At 45.2% G+C, this 20,946-nt stretch overlaps 1 protein-coding gene across 5 annotated transcripts in view; it reads right to left on the bottom strand.

Moving 5' to 3' along the window:
- The window catches only part of cfap54 (cilia and flagella associated protein 54), a 443,819-nt gene that overhangs the window by 211,850 nt on the left and 211,023 nt on the right, over positions 1 to 20,946 (bottom strand). For all 5 annotated transcript variants that reach the window (XM_068004603.1, XM_068004606.1, XM_068004607.1 and 2 more), the window contains 3 exons: positions 11,464 to 11,691; positions 10,787 to 11,010; positions 9,448 to 9,583 (listed from right to left, as the gene is read on the bottom strand). In XM_068004603.1, the coding sequence (XP_067860704.1) occupies positions 9,448 to 9,583; positions 10,787 to 11,010; positions 11,464 to 11,691 (588 nt within the window). The remainder of the gene's footprint in view (positions 1 to 9,447; positions 9,584 to 10,786; positions 11,011 to 11,463; positions 11,692 to 20,946) is intronic.

Genomic DNA, 20,946 nt, shown 5'->3' on the forward strand with positions numbered 1-20,946 from the left:
ATGAAAAGAAGAGGCCTATAATGTTGCCAAGAAGAGTAGTAAGCCTGAGGATTGGGAGAGTTTTAGAAACCAGCAAAGGATGACCAAAAAATTGATAAGGGAGAAAATAGAGTACGAAAGTATACTAGCAAAAAATATAAAAACGGATTGTGAGAGCTTCTACACGTATGTAAAAAGGAAGAGAGTAGCAAAAGTAAACGTTGGTCCCTTAAAAGCTGAGACAGGGGAAATTATAATGGGCAATCAGGAAATGGCAGAGACATTAAACAAATATTTTGTATCTGTCTTCACAGTAGAAGACACAAAAAACATACCAGAAATAGTGGGGAACCAAGGGGCAAATGAGCGTGCGGAACTTAAAGTAATTAATATCAGTAGAGAAAAAGTACTTGAGAAACTAATGGGACTAAAAGCCAATAAATCCCCTGGACCTAATGGCCCACATCCTAGGGTCCCAAAAGAGGTGGCTGCAGAGATAGTGGATGCATTGGTTATGATCTTCCAAAATTCCCTAGATTCTAGAATGGTCCCAGTGGATTGGAAGGTAGCAAATGTAAACCCGCTATTCAAGAAAGGAGTGAGAGAGAAAACAGGGAACTACAGGTCAGTTAGCTTGACATCAGTCATCAGGAAAATGCTGGAATCCATTATTATGGAAGTAGTAACAGGGCACTTAAGAAAATCATAATATGATTAGAGAGTGTCAACATGATTTTATGAAAGGGAAATCGTGTTTAACAAATCTATTAGAGTTTTTTGAGGATGTAACTCGCAGGGTGGATAAAGGGGAACCATAGAATCATAGAAGTTTACAACATGGAAACAGGCTCTTCGGCCCAACATGTCCATGTCGCCCAGTTTATACCACTAAGCTAGTCCCAATTGCCTGCACTTGGCCCATATCCCTCTATACCCATCTTACCCATGTAACTGTCCAAATGCTTTTTAAAAGACAAAATTGTACCCACCTCTACTACTGCCTCTGGCAGCTCGTTCCAGACACTCACCACCCTTTGAGTGAAAAAATTGCCCCTCTGGACCCTTTTGTATCTCTCCCCTCTCACCTTAAATCTATGCCCCCTCGTTATAGACTCCCCTACCTTTGGGAAAAGATTTTGACTATCTACCTTATCTATGCCCCTCATTATTTTATAGACTTCTATAAGATCACCCCTAAACCTCCCACTCTCCAGGGAAAAAAGTCTCAGTCTCTCCAACCTCTCCCTATAAGTCAAACCATCAAGTCCCGGTAGCATCCTAGTAAATCTTTTCTGCACTCTTTCTAGTTTAATAATATCCTTTCTATAATAGGGTGACCAGAACTGTACACAGTATTCCAAGTGTGGCCTAACTAATGTCTTGTACAACTTCAACAAGACATCCCAACTCCTGTATTCAATGTTCTGACCAATGAAACCAAGCATGCTGAATGCCTTCTTCACCACCCTATCCACCTGTGACCCCACTTTCAAGGAGCTATGAACCTGTACTCCTAGATCTCTTTGTTCTATAACTCTCCCCAACGCCCTACCATTAACGGAGTAGGTCCTGGCCCGATTCGATCTCCCAAAATGCATCATCTCACATTTATCTAAATTAAACTCCATCTGCCATTCATTGGCCCACTGGCCCAATTTATCAAGATCCCGTTGCAATCCTAGATAACCTTCTTCACTGTCCACAATGCCACCAATCTTGGTGTCATCTGCAAACTTACTAACTATGCCTCCTAAATTCTCATCCAAATCATTAATATAAATAACAAATAACAGCACCGATCCCTGAGGCACACCGCTGGTCACAGGCCTCCAGTTTGAAAAACAACCCTCTACAACCACCCTCTGTCTTCTGCCGTCAATCCAATTTTGTATCCAATTGGCTACCTCACCTTGGATCCCGTGAGATCTAACCTTATGTAACAACCAAGGAGATGTAGTATATTTCAATTTTCAAAAGGCATTTGATAAGGTGTCCTTTAAAAGGTTGTTACACAAGATATGGGGTTGGGGGTAATATATTAACATGGGTAGAGGATTGGTTAACGGACAGAAAAGAGAGTAGGGATAAACGGGTCATTTTCAGGTTGACGGGCTGTAACTAGTGGGGTGCCACAAAGATCAGTGCTTGGGCCTCAGCTATTTACAATCTATATTAATGACTGAGATGAAGGAACAGAGTGTAATGTATCCAAGTTCGCTGATGATACAAAGCTAGGTGGGAAAGTAAGCTGCGGGGAGGACACAGTCTGCAAAGGGATATACACAGTGAGTGGGCAAGATGGAGTCTAATGTGGGGAAATGTGAGATTTTTCACTTTGACGGGAAGAACAGAAAAACAGAATATTTTTCAAATGGTGAGACACAATTAATTGTTGGTATTCAGAGAGATTTAGGTATCCTCGTACAAGAAACATGAAAAGTTAGCATGCAGGGACAGCAAACAATTAGGAAGGCAAATGGAATGTTGGACTTTATTGCAAGGAAGTTGGAGTACAAAAGTAAGGAAGACTTACTACAATTGTACAGGGCTTTAGTGAGATTTCACCTGGAGTACTGCATACAGCTTTGGTCTCCTTATCTAAAGAAGGATATATTTCCCTTCGAGGCAGGGCAACAAAGGTTCACTAGATTAATCCCTGGGATGAGCGGGTTGTCCTATAAGGAGAGATTGAGTAGAATGGGCCTATACTGTCTGGATTTGAGAAGAATGAGAGGCGATCTCATTGAAACATATAAGATTCTGAGGGGGCTTGACAGGGTAGATGCTGAGGTGTTGTTTCCCCTGGCTGGAAAGTATAGAACAAGGGGGCATAGTCTCAGGATAGTGGTTGGCCATTTAGGACTGAGATGAGGAGGAATTTCTTCACTCAGAGTTGTGAATCTTTGGAATTCTCTACCCCAGAGGGCTGGGTTTTTTTATTCGTTCATGGGATGTGGGCGTCGCTGGCAAGGCCAGCATTTATTGCCCATTCCTAATTGCCCTCCCTCGAGAAGGTGGTGGTGAGCCGCCTTCTTGAACCGCTGCAGTCCGTGTGGTGAAGGTTTTCCCACAGTGCTGTTCCAGGAGTTTTACCCAGCGAAGATGAAGGAACGGCGATATATTTCCAAGTCGGGATGGTGTGTGACTTGGAGGGGAACGTGCAGGTGGTGTTGTTCCCATGTGCCTGCTGCTCTTGTCCTTCTAAGTGGAAGAGGTTGTGGGTTTGGGAGGTGCTGTCGAAGAAGCCTTGGCGAGTTGCTGCAGTGCATCCTGTGGATGGTACACACTGCAGCCACTGTGCGCCGGTGGTGGAGGGAATGAATGTTTAGGGTGGTGGATGAGGTGCCAATCAAGCGGGCTGCTTTGTCCTGGATGGTGTCGAGCTTCTTGAGTGTTGTTGGAGCTGCTTTCATCCAGGCAAGTGGAAAGTATTCCATCACACTCCTGACTTGTGCCTTGTAGATGGTGGAAAGGCTTTGGGGAGTCAGGAGGTGAGTCACTCGCCACAGAATACCCAGCCTCTGACCTGCTCTTGTAGCCACAGTATTTGTGCGGCTGGTCCAGTTAAGTTTCTGGCCAATGGTGACCCCCAGAATGTTGATGGTGGGGGTTTTGATGATGGTAATACCGTTGAATGTCAAGGGGAGGTGGTTAGATTCTCTCTTATTGGAGATGGTCATTGCCTGGCACTTATCTGTCACAAATGTTAGTTGCCACTTATCAGCCCAAGCCTGGATGTTGTCCAGGTCTTGCTGCATGTGGGCATGGACTGCTTCATTATCTGAGGGGTTGCGAATGGAACTGAACACTGTGCAATCATCAGCGAACATCCCCATTTCTGACCTTATGATGGAGGGAAGGTCATTGATGAAGCAGCTGAAGATGGTTGGGCCTAGGACACTGCCCTGAGGAACTCCTGCAGCAATGTCCTGGGGCTGAGATGATTGGCCTCCAACAACCACTACCATCTTCCTTTGTGCTAGGTATGACTCCAGCCACTGGAGAGTTTTCCTCCTGATTCCCGTTGACTTCAACTTTACTAGGGTTCCTTGGTGCCACACTCGGTCAAATGCCACCTTGATGTCAAGGTCAGTCACACTCACCTCACCTCTGGAATTCAGCTCTTTTGTTCATGTTTGGACCAGGGCTGTAATGAGTTGTGGAGCCGAGTGGTCCTGGCGGAACCCAAACTGAGCATTAGTGTGCAGGTTATTGGTGAGTAAGTGCCGCTTAATAGCACTGACGACGATACGTTCCATCACTTTGCTGATGATTGAGAGTAGAATGATGTGGCGGTAATTGGCCGGATTGGATTTGTCCTGCTTTTTGTGGACAGGACATACCTGGGCAATTTTCCACATTGTCGAGTAGCTGTACTGGAACAGTTTGGCTAGAGGGGAAAGGTCAAGAACCAGAGGACATAGATTTAAGGTGATTGCCAAAAGAACCAAAGATAACATGAGGAAAAAAATTTTCATGCAGCGAGTGGTGAGGATCTGGAATGCACTGCCCGAAGGGGTGGTGGAGGCAGATTCAATCATGGCCTTCAAAAGGGAACTGGATAAGTACTTGAAAGGAACAAATTTGCAGGGCTACGGGGATAGGGTGGGGGAGTTGGACTAGCTGGATTGCTCTTGCATAGAGCCGGCACAGGCTCGATGGGCCGAATGGCCTCCTTCCGTGCTGTACCGATTCTATAATTTCTAGGTGCTGTCTTTCAGATGAAAACTTAAAGCTACCTATTCAGGTAGATGTAAAAGATTCCAATGCACTATAACATGAACAGGAAGGTGTCCTGGCCAACATTTTCTCTTGACCAACATTTTCCCTCGGCCAACATCACTAAAAAAAACAGGTTAACTGGTCCTTTTTCTCATTGCTGCTTGTGGGGCCTTACTGCATGCAAATTGGATGCCGTATTTGCCTACATCACAACACTGACTGCACTGCAACAGTACTTCATAGGCTGTGAAATGCTTGAAGATCTCCTGAGGTCATGTCCAGTAATTTCCTTGGGGATTCTCCCGATTTCCAGCATTGGCAGAAACCCCGGAAAAATGGGATAAATGGGCATTCTCTGGGTTTATGCCAAAGCTGCATTGGGAGATTGGGGAACCCCGTGGAAATTCTACCTCCAAACCTATGGCTGAGGATTCCATTCTGCTCTTCGAAGCCCGCAAATTTCCCGCCTCATCCCAACCTAAAATGAATGGCCTGAAAAATCACAGGTTGGCGAGTACAGAAGAGGAAATCCCGGGGCCCATGACTAACTTGAATAGCAGTGCAGAGAAGTGGCACCATTTTTCATCAGTTGTACTAAAAACAGTGGTCAAAACTTTTCTGTGTAATTTTGAAATAGTCTTGAGGGGGACAACTGTCTTAATCTCTAACAGTGTCAGCTGTGCAAAGGAAAACACAGTTATCATGGCAGAAAACACTCTTAGTAATTTGTACATAGCAACAGAAATAATGTGCTAGTAAAGCAACAGAGAGAAAAAAATCTAGAATATAGAATTCTTGAGACGTAAAGAACTTAGTGAGCAATGTGCCCGGCCCCAGTCAGACAGAAATCTGAAATCTGATGACCTCACAGACCCTCTTGGGCCTCTGGATACCGGTTTGAAAACCTATGTGATAAAGATATCTGATTAAAAATCTTAAAGACTTCAGCCTAAATTTTAAACAGGAGCCGGAAAGAGGGCAGAGGGGGGAATTCCTAACGGGAAATCCGGAAGTAAGGGTTTCACGAAGGTCCTTACGATTTTGATGTAAGGACGTCTTTTATTTTTTTTGTCGGTTTCCCGCCCGACTGGCCGGCCAGATTGACGGACGGGAGAAGAGCCAGGAAGTGGATGCAAGCAAATAAGTCTTATATGGGGGTCGGGGTTGGGATCATTGCAGGGTGGGTGGTCGGGAGTCATCAGTGGCGGGGGTCGGGAGTCATCAGGGGGGAAGTCGGGGGTCAGAGATTGTGGGGGGGGGGGGGGGGGGTCAGAGATCGTGGGGGGTTTGGGGGGGGGGGGGGGGGGTCATTGCAGGTAAGCTTGTTGGGCCTTGGGGTGCTGCTCCTGCTCCTCACGGCCCACAAGCAGTGCGATAAAGACACTTACCTGCTGTTTTGGGCCTTCTTGCCTCCTCTCACATGACATGAAGCAGAAGGCCCAGGAATCCCAGCCCCCGGGTTAAAAATAAAAAAGCTGTAAAAATGAAGGCCCGCAGCCTCGTTGAAAGCTTTCACTGACCGACCCGACTCCTGAGAGCGGGTTGGTCGCCCGCCATCGTCCCGCCTCCGTTAAAACCAGAAGAGGATGTGTTGGAGGTAAGTTGGGGTAGGGTTTTAGTTTTTTTTTTACAATTTTTACCTTCCCACCAACCCCCAACCCACCCTGCTCGTGGGGTTAAAATTTAGGCCTTCATTTTTCACTCGTGACAGTCTTGTTCGTGCAGATAATTATTATTTTTGAAAACAGTGCACAATTGGATATTGAATGGTTACAAATTTTTAATTACCTTATAAAACTGATTTTCAAGAAATATTAAAAAGAATTCTAAGAAAATCATAATTGTGATCCTTACCTTATGAACTGGTAGAAAATCAAATGCAAAATTTGACCTTACTGTACCTTGTGTAAAATATTTATGGGGCTATTTTTGGAGTGCCAGGCACTAAGACATGTTAGAAAGTTATCTTGCAGCAAATGCAAAGACTTAGGGGGCTAAATTGGGCCATGTTACACCCGTTGTGTAGGCACTACACAAGCCCCTAAGCCCCAAAAATGGCGTCCACGATGCACGCGCACACTTCCAGTGTGACCTGCGCAGGTTGCCATATTGGTAAAGGTGTTTGTGCACGCGCACCTAACGATTGCCGGCAGCATGTAAAGTAGGGGGATTATGACCTAAATCAGTATGCAACGCTGATTTAAAGGGACCACTGCCATATTAGAACGCCACACTCCAGTGCCTTAACTTCGCACAGCTGAACGGGCCTTAAACAGCATGGAGAACCCCCAACCAGCGCTATTTAAAAGGATCATGCAGAAGTTACAGGTTCGTTGCTGGATTGTTGCTTCTGGCTGCTGATGCATTTGTACCTGTTTTTGAAGATCTCCTGTCCTTGAATACTAGGACTAGGGGATATGGACTAAAAATTAGAGCTAGGACTTTCAGGAGTGAAGTTAGGAAACGCTTCTAGACGCAAAGGGTGGTAGACGTTTGAAACTCTCTTCCGCAAATGGCAGTTGATACGAGCACAATTGTTAATTTTAAGTCTGAGATCGATAGATTTTTGTTAACCAAAGGTATTAAGGGATATGGGGCTAAGGCGGGTATATGGAGTTAGGTCACAGATCAGCCATGATCTCATTGAACGGCGGAACAGGATCGAGGGGCTAAGTGACCCACTCCTGTTCGTATCATCCTCTGTTCCGATAATAAAGTTTCAATACTCTACAGGGAGTGGGCTGGTTAGCTGACAGGCAACAGCAAGGACACTGGCAGGGGTGGGGCAGGAGTGCTGTCATCCTGAGAGAGGACAGCAGACTCCTGTTCCATGGAGCCACTGCCACTTGTTGCCTCCTGTTATGTGCCTCTTCTCCTGCAAGAAAGCAGGACGTGTGTCGGTAAGTGTCCTGCAAGATGTTTGGGTGATGTGGCTGTCATGGTTGAATAGCTGCTAGTATGTGTGATCCGTGAGTTGAGAGTGTGCGGCTTGCAACAGTGGTAATGTGTGAGGGTGAGATGAAGCATCTGATTGAAGAGTTGAGTACTGATTGAGAGAGTTTGTTGGTAGATGGGTGATGGGGGGTGTAGTGCATGGAGCAGTGGATGCGGCTAGTGGTGCAGTTGCTAGGAGACGCCACTTGACAGTTGACCTCACTCACCTTGACCACTCGTGTCAAAGCATTGAACTTCTTCCTGCACTGCATCCATGTTCGTGGTGCTATGTGCCTGGCATTGACTTCGTCCCCTACTGCCACCCACTGCCTTAGGAGCATATGTCTGGAGGGCCTCTTGCCCCCCCTGTGGATATAGGATATCCCTCCTTCTGTCCACCTCTTGCATCAAAGCCTGTAGTGCATCATCAGAGAATCTGATCGCAGGCCCGCTCCCTCGCAGGCCCGGTACAAACTCAGATCGGCAGATTGGCGAGGTCTGCCGTGCAGATTGGAGGATGTGGGATGTAGTTGTGAGCAACTTTTATTCAATGTTTTAAAATAAATCAACAGTTTTTAAACATAAGGATGAGACCTGCATTTGTGTTTTACGTGTGCGATTTCTGATCCTTTAAGAGGTGCAGGCTGCCTTTAAGTGGTGCAAGCCACTCACAATATCGGGGCCCCCTGCTGGTGAGCAGCCACTCAACAGCGCAGGTAGGGCTGGCTGGACGCAGCAATCAGGTAAATCACCAGGCAGCATGAATATTACGTGCTGCCTGCATCGCAACAACCGAGCGCTGGTTAATCGTGCACCATGATCCCAGCACCCGTGTTCGGGGGTTAACCAATTTAACCCCCTTATTGTCCAGCCATAAACGTTTGCGTATTCTAATATACAAACTGGCGTAAATACCACTCAAAGTGGCTTTAGTGTCTGGAATGCCAATAAATGGACAGAAAAGTTACCGCCACTTGGAAAGTCTGGTCCTTAATGTGTCAGAAATGCAATAGGTAGCCCATATATTGGGATGGCAGCAGTTTCCTATTTCAACCTGCGGTGACAAAGCTGATGCCTGATTCATCTATAATCCACTTCAGTGCTCAGCTCATTTCTTTTGCTTTGTTGCCTTCCCAACACTTTTAGAAGCCAAGTTTCCTCTCTCCTCCCATCCCCACCTGAGCACAAATCAGACAAAGCACATCTGAAGTTCGCATTAACCGATGGGTCCTGAACCTGCCCATATTTATGGGTCAGGTATCGACACTCTGCTTGCACAGAAACAGCCCTTGGAAGGGGCTTGGCACAAAAGTGAGGGAGAAAACTGTGCCATCCAAGAGGTTTGCAGCAGCAGTGATGGTGGGCAACTTTAGAACGGACGATGCTTGTCCTGTTGGCCCTGGAAAAAAGAAGCTATGAGCCTTTTTGATGCTTCTGAGTGCTTGCTGCATACCTCTTCTTAGACCCTCTGATCTGAAGAGTGATGGGCACAAGCACTAAGGACTACTTGTTACGGGCATTCCTGTGCCTCTGCCACGTGCAGACCCAGAAAACTGATATGGGAGGAGCAACGACATCATCCCTGGCTCATTACCATTCAATTTACATGCTTGCACCTGCCCCAGGCACAAGCGCTTTGCCCCCTGTGGGGAATCTGCCCTTAGTATGTGCGCAGCACAAAGGAGCAACGATCCAGCGGAACAGTCTGCTGCCCTTTTTTCCTCTGGCTAGCACCCAGGAAATAAGTGTACTCGTAAGTGAGCTTCACAGTAATTTATCCCAAAACACACAACAGATGAAGCAGATACTTACAATTGTTCCTGAGTCGGCTGCAGCTTGTACCAAATGAGGTTGTGGAGGATTCGGACCATTGTACTCATTGATTCTTTTCCGAAGCTGGTCCTGGGCATAGACCAAGAGGGGAGTGACTTTCTGGGTGTACCTTTCGCTAGCAAGCAGACAAAGCAAGAAATCAGCAAACAAAATAGTGTCGTGACTTACTGCTTTTTAAAGAGGTAGAAAGATAATAACTGAAACCTGAAGTATTACATTTCCGCTTTGGAGCCACGATTTTCCACACGGTGTGGGGAGGGCGGGGGGAGGAGCGGGGTGAGAGGAGGATTTTTTTTCCTCACCACTATCTGTGAAAGCAATCAACAAAGCAAACTGAATTCTCAACTACCTAGCCAAAACTGAGGAATACAAGTCAGAGGAAGTAACGCTTAAACCATACAGTGCTCTGCTTAAACCAGATCTAGAGTACTGTGCTCAGAAATACAAGGAGGGGAATAGGCTGCTCTCAAGTATCAGGGGCCTGAGATGAGAAAAGAATGGAGAAACCTGGGCATTTCTGCCATGATAGGTGATAACTAAGAGGTGACATTAAAAAAGTACATAAGATAGTAAACGATATAGCAAAGGAAAATGCAGAACACTGCTTTAAATTAAATTACAACATCAGGACAAGAGGTCATGGGATCAGACTAGTGAAGGGCAAATTTAGGACTGATGTAAGGAAATTTTTCTGCAGAGTGATCAATTGATTTCTGGGTAGGATAGCCATTTTAATAAAAGTAATCAAAATAGCATTAAATTCATACTATTTGTGCTGATGACTAGTATTTGCATAATTGTTTCATTTCAATGTTTACCATTATTTGGAATAAACCATTCATTTTTACGAGTCAGCCCCCCCTTTACAGTATTTTTAAAAATTCAGGGAAATGCACTTTTTCTCAATGATTTTCACGATGGTGGTGATACAGTGAGAGAGGATGAAGGTTCATATCCCTGATTCCCCACATTAGGGTTGAAATTCCTCTAAGTGCTTTTAGGCACTGGTTAATCCATTTGTGTCAAATTCCTGTATGTGTTATATTATTTTAAATGGATTTACATCTTTGTTAAAGTAGCGCACACAAGGATTTGGTGCAAATACACTGACTGTGCTAAAAATAATGCACAATATTTCAATCCCTCAGCAAGTTTCCCAATGCTTTGCAGCTCATTTGGAGGAAACACAAGGAAAAATCAAGGTGCTTCTCCATAGGGAGCGAGGGAAATTTGTGGGATTCGTCACCATAGATCATCTCTCCTAAAAAGATAGAAAAGCACAACATAGAATGGGGCAGAAGATTAAAACATCACTCACTGTGTTACTGTGTTGAAGTAGATGGCTAAGTAGACCAAAGTTTCCCACTTTTTTTGATTGCACAGCAATTCTAAAGAGTATAGTACCATGGCACATACCCAGTGTAAGTCAACCACATTTACATCATCAAATGGGTGTTCAAATTTCAGATTAAATCCACCTTCATCATCTGCTATGTTGCCTACACAGCTAGGGACACTAAAGATGTCATCTGGATCAACAAACTGATTAAGAAAAAATGAAAAGCAGAATTTAATCTTTGCCATAAAAATGCAAATAATGATTTATCTTACAAGAAATGTAATTATATAAACTGAATTGTATTTGATATTTCCACCATTTCAATAATAGGATGGAAATGAAATTGAGCCTGACGCTGGTCAAAAGAAAAACATTTCCACATTGCAGTTACTGGACAGTTTAAATATGACAACAATTGAACTACAAAGTAACAAGCTTTGCAAACAGGTCAGACTCCTTTAGCTTTTCAGTTGATTCACATTTAATATTCATAACTCCAATAAAATTGTTTTCCTCCAAATTACTTAGTCCCGGAAATTCCTGGGAGCTTCTCCTCCTCTGCCGCCGCTACTTCTGACAGAGCAGGAGCAGCTTCGGAATTTCCTGGCCTTAGAATACACATTTCAATCTCATCAACATAAACTTGATGCTGCTACCTTGGTATTATTATAGGTGTTCTGTAGTTGCACTATCATATCAAGAAGATTCTGTGCAGCTAAGTTGAATGGCAGACAGAGGACAATCTTGACTTTTTCTGTGGTTAAAGGGACTTCTTTCGTCGAGTCCATGCCAGCGACGTATATCATTGCAATACGTGCACAGTTCCATAGAACTTGACAGGCATTCTGCAGAATTGTCCAATGGCCTCCACGGTGTGCAAGCACCTAAAGTTAGAGAACAACTTTTCAATGAAAATGTAAACTGGACATAAACTGTTTATATTGCTGTGTAGCTTTTCACAATCTGTTGTGGGTAACTATGGTGAGGGAATATCAAGGAAATAGTACTTTTCAAAAAAAATCATGATTTCTATGAAGAGGACACAGGTATTTTAAATGGCCAAATTATTTAGAAGCTGTGAAAGTGCTGATAGTGCTTCCTATGACCATCATTCGTGGTAACACCAGAACAGTCATATCAAAGGAATAAACATCCAATCTGTCTCCACCTGACAATTTTAAAGCATAAGGCAAGGCAGAAAAAGGCAACCAAGAGACCATAATAAATGTACAGATAAGCTTCTGTTATATTTACATTGTGATAAATCAGTAGAAAACATTTAAACTCTGGGGACACCCAAGCATTGAACACTTCAAAAGTTTCCTTAAGTGAGTCACCTCATGCAGACCATCCTCATCATTCGCCTCTTTCTCTGGAGTCTCACCTTCCAACTTGCTGGCTAGAGGCTTAACCATTTCAAGGGTGGTCCCTTGTGATGGAGCAGATATTGAGCGTGATCTCAGCTCCAGAGGTGGGAATAATGAAGGCTCAAAGTACCTGATTGAGACATTGAAGTTGTCAAATTCTCCAGAAATGGTCTTTTGCCAAGAAGGTGGAGGTGCCACAGAGAGGTCCATATCTTCCACTCCCATCAATATACTATGACGTGAGCACTGGCCAGGAGTTGCACAGAATGCAATAAGGGTGGACTCGTTGAGGGTCAGCAACTCCCACCACGCCGACTAAATTCAACTCAAGGCAAGAGCTTCAGAGTGGGTTCAAGTTCTTGGCGGGAGATGACCTCAAACTGAATGGTCAGCAACTTGGTCGGTGCCATCTGAGTGAAGCTTTTTAGAGGTTCACCTCCTTTGAAATGCAGATACAGTAACAGAATACTGAAGATTATCCCCTGGGAACTGCATCAATTCCTGCCCCAGATATCAGCAAAGTGCACAGAATAGGGAGGTACAATTTAAGGTCTGTAGTAGTCTGTTTTACTTGAGCTGTGTCTGTGACAGGCCATTTCCAATAATATTAAAAATATTTTGTTTCAACCTCTTCTGGAAGGTTGGACAGACTTTGGATGAGGCAACTCACCAATAATGCCAGTGAACAACTTCTGGTGGGCGAGAGAACAGAAAGCTGCTGCTTATTCTTTGAACAGAGAAGTTAGCACATGGCCCAAAACAAGGCCTTTTCGACACAAAGCCCAGGAGGAGTAGCTGGGTGGAGCACAGAAAGCACGGGAGGAGCAACTGCATTGAGCATTTAAACTACGGGAGGAGCGGCTGAGCGGAGCATTTAAAGCGCGGGAGGAGCGGCTGAGCGGAGCATTTAAAGCGCAAGAGGAGCGACTGAAAGGAGCATAGAAAGCACGGGAGCAGCGGCTGAGCGGAGTGGCAGTAAAACAAACGCAGGGAAAACATTCTGAATCCGAAAAAGTGGCGTCAGAGCAGAGGGAGGAGTGGCCAAGCCTGAGGAAATGCAGCTAAGAGTTTAATTTAGTATATAATTAAGCTAAGTGTTTAATTGACTATATCATTGAGCTAAATGTTAATGTATTATATAATTAAGCTAAGTGTTTAAATCAATACATCATTGAGCTAAGTGTTTAATTTATGATATAACTGAGCTAAGTGTTTAATTAATTAATCAGAACTAAGGGGATAAAATTAAAATGAACTAATTAGAGGATACTAACATTAAAGGGATCTGAATTTCATTAAATTAGAATCTGATATACATAAATAATAAATAGGAGTTAAGGAGATAATAAAATAAAGTTAATAAACAAAAAACAAGGCTAATTAGCTACAAATTAATCTGAAATCAAGCTAAATTCAGCTACTAAATATAATCTGGATCTCAAGTAATTGTATTTTATCTCGAACTAAATTAACACTCATAAATAAGTAAATAAAAACTAGAAATGGCCGTGCAGGCTATGTGTTGGGACTGTGATATGTGGGAGTTTGTGGGCAGGGAGACTGTCCCGGATTGCCACATCTCCAGGAAATGTCTCTGCCTTGAGACACTCCGGCTCAGAGTCCTGGATAATTTTCTCCAGTGCACAGTCACACCTCAGAGGAAAGCACAGGTACAGGAAAGGGAGGGTGTGACTGTTAGCCAGTAGGGTAAGGGGGACCAAGGGGAGATAGAGAAGGAGGTCAGGCAAATACTGGTCCTATCCAACAGATACAATGTACTTGCTACCTGTGAGCATAAGGCTGCAGGCTACAGGGTGGACAGCCAGAATGCTAATCATGGCACTGTGGAGCAGGAGGCAGTCCAAGGGGGGGGGGGGGGGGGGTCGGCAGAAAGAGCAGAATAGAAAGGTTGTAGTAATAGGGGATTCGATAATTAGGGGAACAGATGGCATCCTCGAGAGTCCAGAAGGGTGTGTTGCTTACCTGGTGCAAAGGTAAAGGATATCGCGGAGCAACTGGAGAGGAACTTGGAAAGGGAGAGGGAAGATCCAGTTGTTGCGGTCCATGTTGGGACCAATGATATCGGGAAGAAAAAGGAGGAGGTCCTGCTAAGGGAATGTCTGAAGTTAGGAACTAAATTAAAAAACAGGACCCCACGTGTGGTAATCTCGGGATTACTACCTGTGCCACGTGCTCATTGGCATAGGGATAAACAGATCAGGAAGGTGAATGAGTGGCTGAAAGACTGGTGTGGGAAGGAGGGGTTTCATGGGACGAGACTAAAAATCCAGAGTCATGAGTTCAAATCCCACCACGGCAGCTAGCGAATTTAAATTCAATTAATTAAATAAAAATCTGGAATTAAAATACCAGTATCAATAATGGTAGCCATGAAACTACCGGATTGTCGTAAAAACCCATCTGGTTCACTAATGCCCTTTAGGGAAGGAAACCTGCCGTCCTTACCCGGTCTGGCCTATATGTGACTCCAGACCCACAGCAATGTGGTTGATTCTTAATTGCCCTCTGAAATGGCCCAGCAAGCCACTCAGTTGTAAAATCTCGCTACAAAAAGTCATAATAAGAATAAAACTGGACGGACCACCCGGCATTGGACCACTAGGCACCGGACACGACAACGGCAAACCAAGCCCAGTCGACCCTGCAAAGTCCTCCTCACTAACATCTGGGGACTTGTGCCAAAAGTGGGAGAGCTGTCCCACAGACTAGTCAAGCAACAGCCTGACATAGCCATACTCACAGAATCATACCTTTCAGCCAATGTCCCAGACTCTTCCATCACCATCCCTGGGTATTTCCTGTCCCACCGGCAGGACAGACCCACCAGAGGTGGCGGTACAGTGATATACAGTCAGGAGGGAGTGGCTCTGGGAGTCCTCAACATTGACTCTGGACCCCATGAAATCTCATGGCATCAGGTCAAACATGGGCAAGGAAACCTCCTGCTGATTACCACCTACCGTCCTCCCTCAGCTGATGAATCAGTCCTCCTCCATGTTGAGCGCCACTTGGAGGAAGCACTGAGGGTAGAAAGTGCACAGAATGTACTCTGGGTGGGAGACTTCAATGTCCATCACCAAGAGTGGCTCGGGAGCACCACTACTGACCGAGCTAGCCGAGTCCTGAAGGACATAGCTGCCAGACTGGTGGCAAGGTGGTGAGCGAACCAACATGAGGGAAAAACCTATTTGACCTCGTCCTCACCAATCTACCTGTCGCAAATGCATCTGTCCATGACAGTATTGGTAGGAGCGACCACCGCACAGTCCTCGTGGAGACGAAGTCCCGTCTTCGCACTGAGGACACCATCCAACGTGTTGTGTGGCACTACCACCGTGCTAAATGGGATAGATTCAGAACAGATTTAGCAGCTCAAAACTGGGCATCCATGAGGCACTGTGGGCCATCAGCAGCAGCAGAATTGTATTCCAGCACAATCTGTAACCTCATGGCCTGGCATATTCCTCACTCTACCATTACCAACAAGCCAGGGGATCAACCCTGGTTCAATGAGGAGTGCAGAAGAGCATGCCAGGAGCAGCACCAGGCGTACCTAAAAATGAGGTGCCAACCTGGTGAAGCTACAACTCAGGACAACATGCATGCTAAACAGCAGAAGCAACATGCGACAGACAGAGCTAAGCGATTCCACAACCAATGGATCAGATCAAAGCTCTGCAGTCCTGTCACATCCAGTCGTGAATGGTGGTGGACAATTAAACAACTAACGGGAGGAGGAGGCTCTGTAAACATCCCCATCCTCAATGATGGCAGAGTCCAGGACGTGAGTGCAAAAGACAAGGCTGAAGCATTTGCAACCATCTTCAGCCAGAAGTGCCGAGTGGAAGATCCATCTCGGCCTCCTCCCGAAATCCCCACCATCACAGAAGCCAGTCTTCAGCCAATTCGAATCACTCCATGTGATATCAAGAAACGGCTGAGTGCACTGGATGCAGCAAAGGTTATGGGCCCCGACAACATCCCAGCTGTAGTGCTGAAGACTTGTGCTCCAGAACCAGCTGCGCCTCTAGCCAAGCTGTTCAAGTACAGCTACAACACTGGCGTCTACCCGACAATGTGGAAAATTGCCCAGGTATGTCCTGTCAACAAAAAGCAGGACAAATCCAATCCGGCCAATTACCGCCCCATCAGTCTACTCTCAATCATCAGCAAAGTGATGGAAGGTGTCGTCAACAGTGCTATCAAGCGGCACTTACTCACCAATAACCTGCTCACCGATGCTCAGTTTGGGTTCCACCAGGACCACTCGGCTCCAGACCTCATTACAGCCTTGGTCCAAACATGGACAAAAGAGCTGAATTCCAGAGGTGAGGTGAGAGTGACTGCCCTTGACATCAAGGCAGCATTTGACCGAGTGTGGTACCAAGGAGCCCTCGTAAAATTGAAGTCAATGGGAATCGGGGAAAACTCTTCAGTGGCTGGAGTCATACCTAGCACAAAGGAAGATGGTAGTGGTTGTTGGAGGCCAATCATCTCAGCCCCAGGACATTGCTGCAGGAGTTCCTCAGGGCAGTGTCCTAGGCCCAACCATCTTCAGCTGCTTCATCAATGACCTTCCCTCCATCATAAGGTCAGAAATGGGGATGTTCGCTGATGATTGCAGTGTTCAGTTCTATTCGCAACCCCTCAAATAATGAAGCCGTCCGAGCCTGCATGCAGCAAGACCTGGACAACATCCAGGCTTGGGCTAATAAGTGGCAAGTAACATTCGCGCCAGATACGTACCAGGCAATGACCATCTCCAACAAGAGAGAGTCTAACCACCTCCCCTTGACATTCAACGGCATTACCATCGCCGAATCCCCCACCATCAACATCCTGGGGGTCACCATTGACCAGAAACCTAATTGGACCAGCCATATAAATACTGTGGCTACGAGAGCAGGTCAGACGCTGGGTATTCTGCGGCGAGTGACTCACCTCCTGACTCCCCAAAGCCTTTCCACCATCTACAAGGCACAAGTCAGGAGTGTGATGGAATACTCTCCACTTGCTTGGATGAGTGCAGCTCCAACAACACTCAAGAAGCTCGACACCATCCAAGGTAAAGCAGCCCGCTTGATTGGCACCCCATCCACCACCCTAAACATTCACTCCCTTCTCCACCGGCGCACAGTGGCTGCAATGTGTACCATCCACAGGATACACTGCAGCAACTCGCCAAGGCTTCTTCGACAGCACCTCCCAAACCCGCGACCTCTACCACCTAGAAGGACAAAAGCAGCAGGCACATGGGAACAACACCACCTGCACGTTCCCCTGCAAGTCACACACCATCCCAACTTGGAAATATATCGCCGTTCCTTCATCATCGCTGGGTCAAAATCCTGGAACTCCCTTCCTGGGAGAACCGTCACCAGACGGACTGCAGCGGTTCAAGAAGGCGGCTCACCACCACCTTCTCAAGGGCAATTAGGGATGGGCAATAAATGCCGGCCTCGCCAGCGACGCCCACATCCCATGAACGAATATTTTAAAAAATTATTAAAAACAAATTAAATTGCCTGTACAGCAATGTGCACAGCATTTGAAACAAAACGGGATACTGGACAATAAAGGAGAGGATGACAAAAGGGAATATGAAGAGATTAGGAAGGATGTCAAAAAAAACAATTAAGAAAACAAAGAGGAACTACAAAATTAAATTATCAAGGAATATAAAAAAATAGAAAAGTATTCTATGGACACATAAAATCAGGGTAGAGATAGGGCCAATATGGGATGCACAAAATAAACTCACAGGCAATGACAGTGAAATGGCAGAAATATTAAATAGTTACCAGGGAGACTATCAAGGAGAGTATGACATTAGAAGAAGAGATCAAAAAAGATATAAAGATATTTAAGATAGAAAGGGGGGAGATAATTGATAAACTAATCAAAATTAGAGGGGATAAAACCCCTGGACCGGATGGATTGCATCCGCTCATAGTAAAAGAAGTTAGGGAAGAGACATTACATATTTTTAAAAATTCATTAGAAAAGTGACTCGTTCCAGATGACTGGTGGACAGCTAATGTTATTCCTATATTTAAAAAGGGAGATAGAACCAGGGAACTATAGACCAATTAGTTTAATGTCCGTGGCAGGAAAGATAATGGAATCTTTGCTCAAGGATGTAATAGAAAAATATCTCGAAAACAAAAACATAATAAAGAACAGTCAGCACGGATTTCAAAAGGGAAGGTCATGCTTGACCAATCTTATTGAATTCTTTGAAGAAGTAACAGGAAGAGTAGATAAGGGTAATGTAGTAGATGTAATATATTTGGATTTTCAAAAGGCCTTCGACAGACTCATGACTAAGGTCAGAGCATGTGGAATCAGGGGACAAGTAGCAGAATGGATAGCAAGCTGGCTACAAAACAGAAAACAGACAGTAGGAGTTAAAAGTAGCTACTCACTGGCAAAAAGTGAGAAGTGGTGTTCCACAGGGATCGGTGCTGGGACCACTGTTGTTCACAATTTACATTAACAATTTGGATTCAGGAATCAAAAGCACAATTTCAAAATTGGCAGATGACACAAAATTGGGAGGTGTAGTTAATACAAAGGAAGAATGAGTCAAAATGCAAGAAGACATTAATTAACTTGCAGAATGGGCGTGTAATTGGAAAATAAATTTCATGTTAGGTAAGTGTGAGGTGGTGCACATTGGTAGGAAGAATAAGGAGGGAACATATTGCTTGGGAAAAAAGGGTTTAAATGGGGTAGAGGAGCAAAGGGATCGCGGGGTACAGATACACAAATCACTAAAAGTAGCGATGCAGGTTAATAAGGCCATGAAAAAGGCAAACTAAGTACTGGGGTTCAATTCCAGAGGGATAGAATTGAAAAGCAGAGAAGTTATGTTAAACTTGTATAGAACCTTGGTTAGACCACACTTGGAATACTGTGCACAGTTCTGGTCTCCATATTATAAAAAGGATATAGAGGCATTGGAGAAGGTGCAAACAAGATTCACAAGAATGATACCAGAACTGAAAGGATATACTTATCAGGAAACACTAAGCAGGCTGGGGCTCTTTTCTCTAGAAAAGAGAAGGCTGAGGGGTGACCTGATAGAGGTCGTAAAGATAATGAGCGGGTTTGATAGGGCAGATGTAGAGAAAATGTTTCCACTTCGGAGGCGGGGGGGGGGGGGTTGTCCCAAAACTAGACATCATCAATATAAGATAGTCACTAATAAATCCAATAGGGAATTCAGGAGATAATTGATAAACTAATCAAAATTAGAGGGGATAAAACCCCTGGACCGGATGGATTGCATCCGCTCATAGTCAAAGAAGTTAAGGAAGAGACATTACATATTTTTAAAAATTCATTAGAAAAGCGACTAGTTCCAGATGACTGGTGGACAGCTAATGTTATTCCTATATTTAAAAAGGGAGATAGAACCAGGGAACTATAGACCAATTAGTTTAATGTCCGTGGCAGGAAAGATAATGGAATCTTTGCTCAAGGATGTAAACAGAAAAATATCTCGAAAACAAAAACATAATAAAGAACAGTCAGCACGGATTTCAAAAGGGAAGGTCATGTTTGACCAATCTTATTGAATTCTTTGGGTAACTCTTCCTGTTACTTCTTCAAAGAGTGGTAAGAACGTGAAATGCGCTAGCACAAGGAGTAGTTGAGGAAGAAAGGAATAGAAGGGTGTGCTGATAGGGTTAGATGAGGTAGGGAGGGAGGAGGCGCATGTGGAGCATAAAAGCCAACACAGACCAGTTGGGCCGAATGACCTGTTTCTCTGCTGTTGACTCAATGTAACTCGATATAGCAGAGTAGGGGATGATTACATGGCCACTCGGCATGATTTTCTTCAAGGGACAGTGTTCAGGTAATTGTTCTCCATGGATAGATAATAGCTATGTCTATTTGTATGTAGGGACTGAATGGCCCAGATATTTACGGGGAGGTGAGCGGCCGGAAATACCGGGAAGGCGGAGGTCCAACTAAATTTAACGGCAGGACCTCATCAGAATTTTTTTAATCCATTTCGCGCCAAGCAGCCGGCCAGATTGAGAGCTGGGGGCTGGGCGGAAATGGATAAAAAAAATTCTGATGAGGTCCTGCCGTTAAATTTAGAATTTAATCTAGAAGATCAGGGGATGGTTGGCGGGGGGGGGGGGGGGGGGCGGCTTGAAGCGCGGCAGCGAGGAGGGATGGCGATGATCGCGGGGTGGGAAGAGATTGCGATCACGGAGGGGGTTGGCCGATCGCGGGGAGGGAATGGGGGCGTATCAGCGGCAGGTTTGCTTGGGGAACCGGAGGGAAACACACGTTCTCCTCCTGGCCCACACGCACTGTTGGAAAAACACTTACCTGCTGGAGCAGGCAGCTCCTGCCTCCCTTCAGATTCTCGGGTTTCCCAAGCCCTGGGAAACCGCCCGGAGGTGTTAAATTCAAATGGTTCCCAAAATTTGAGGAACGCAGTCTCATTTAAATATTAAAGTCACTGACCTGCCTCTCGAGAGCGGGTTATTCGGACGACCCCAACCCGCCGCAGGTAAATCGGAAGTAGGCGCGTTCGTGGCAGGTTGGGGTCTGGTTTCACATTTTTAGCAATTTAACCCCAGCCGCCCACCCCCGACCCTCTTCCGCCCGCCTCGAGGGGGTTAAAATTTCCCCCCATGAGTGAGGCAGAATTATTTTTGTAAGCAATGTCTACATGCCAATTCCTTCATTGGAAGGAAAGTAAATTCAGGGAAACAAGCAGCAATTTCAATG

Source organism: Heptranchias perlo, chromosome 24 (genome assembly GCF_035084215.1).
Source record: "Heptranchias perlo isolate sHepPer1 chromosome 24, sHepPer1.hap1, whole genome shotgun sequence".
Lineage (NCBI taxonomy): Eukaryota > Metazoa > Chordata > Chondrichthyes > Hexanchiformes > Hexanchidae > Heptranchias > Heptranchias perlo.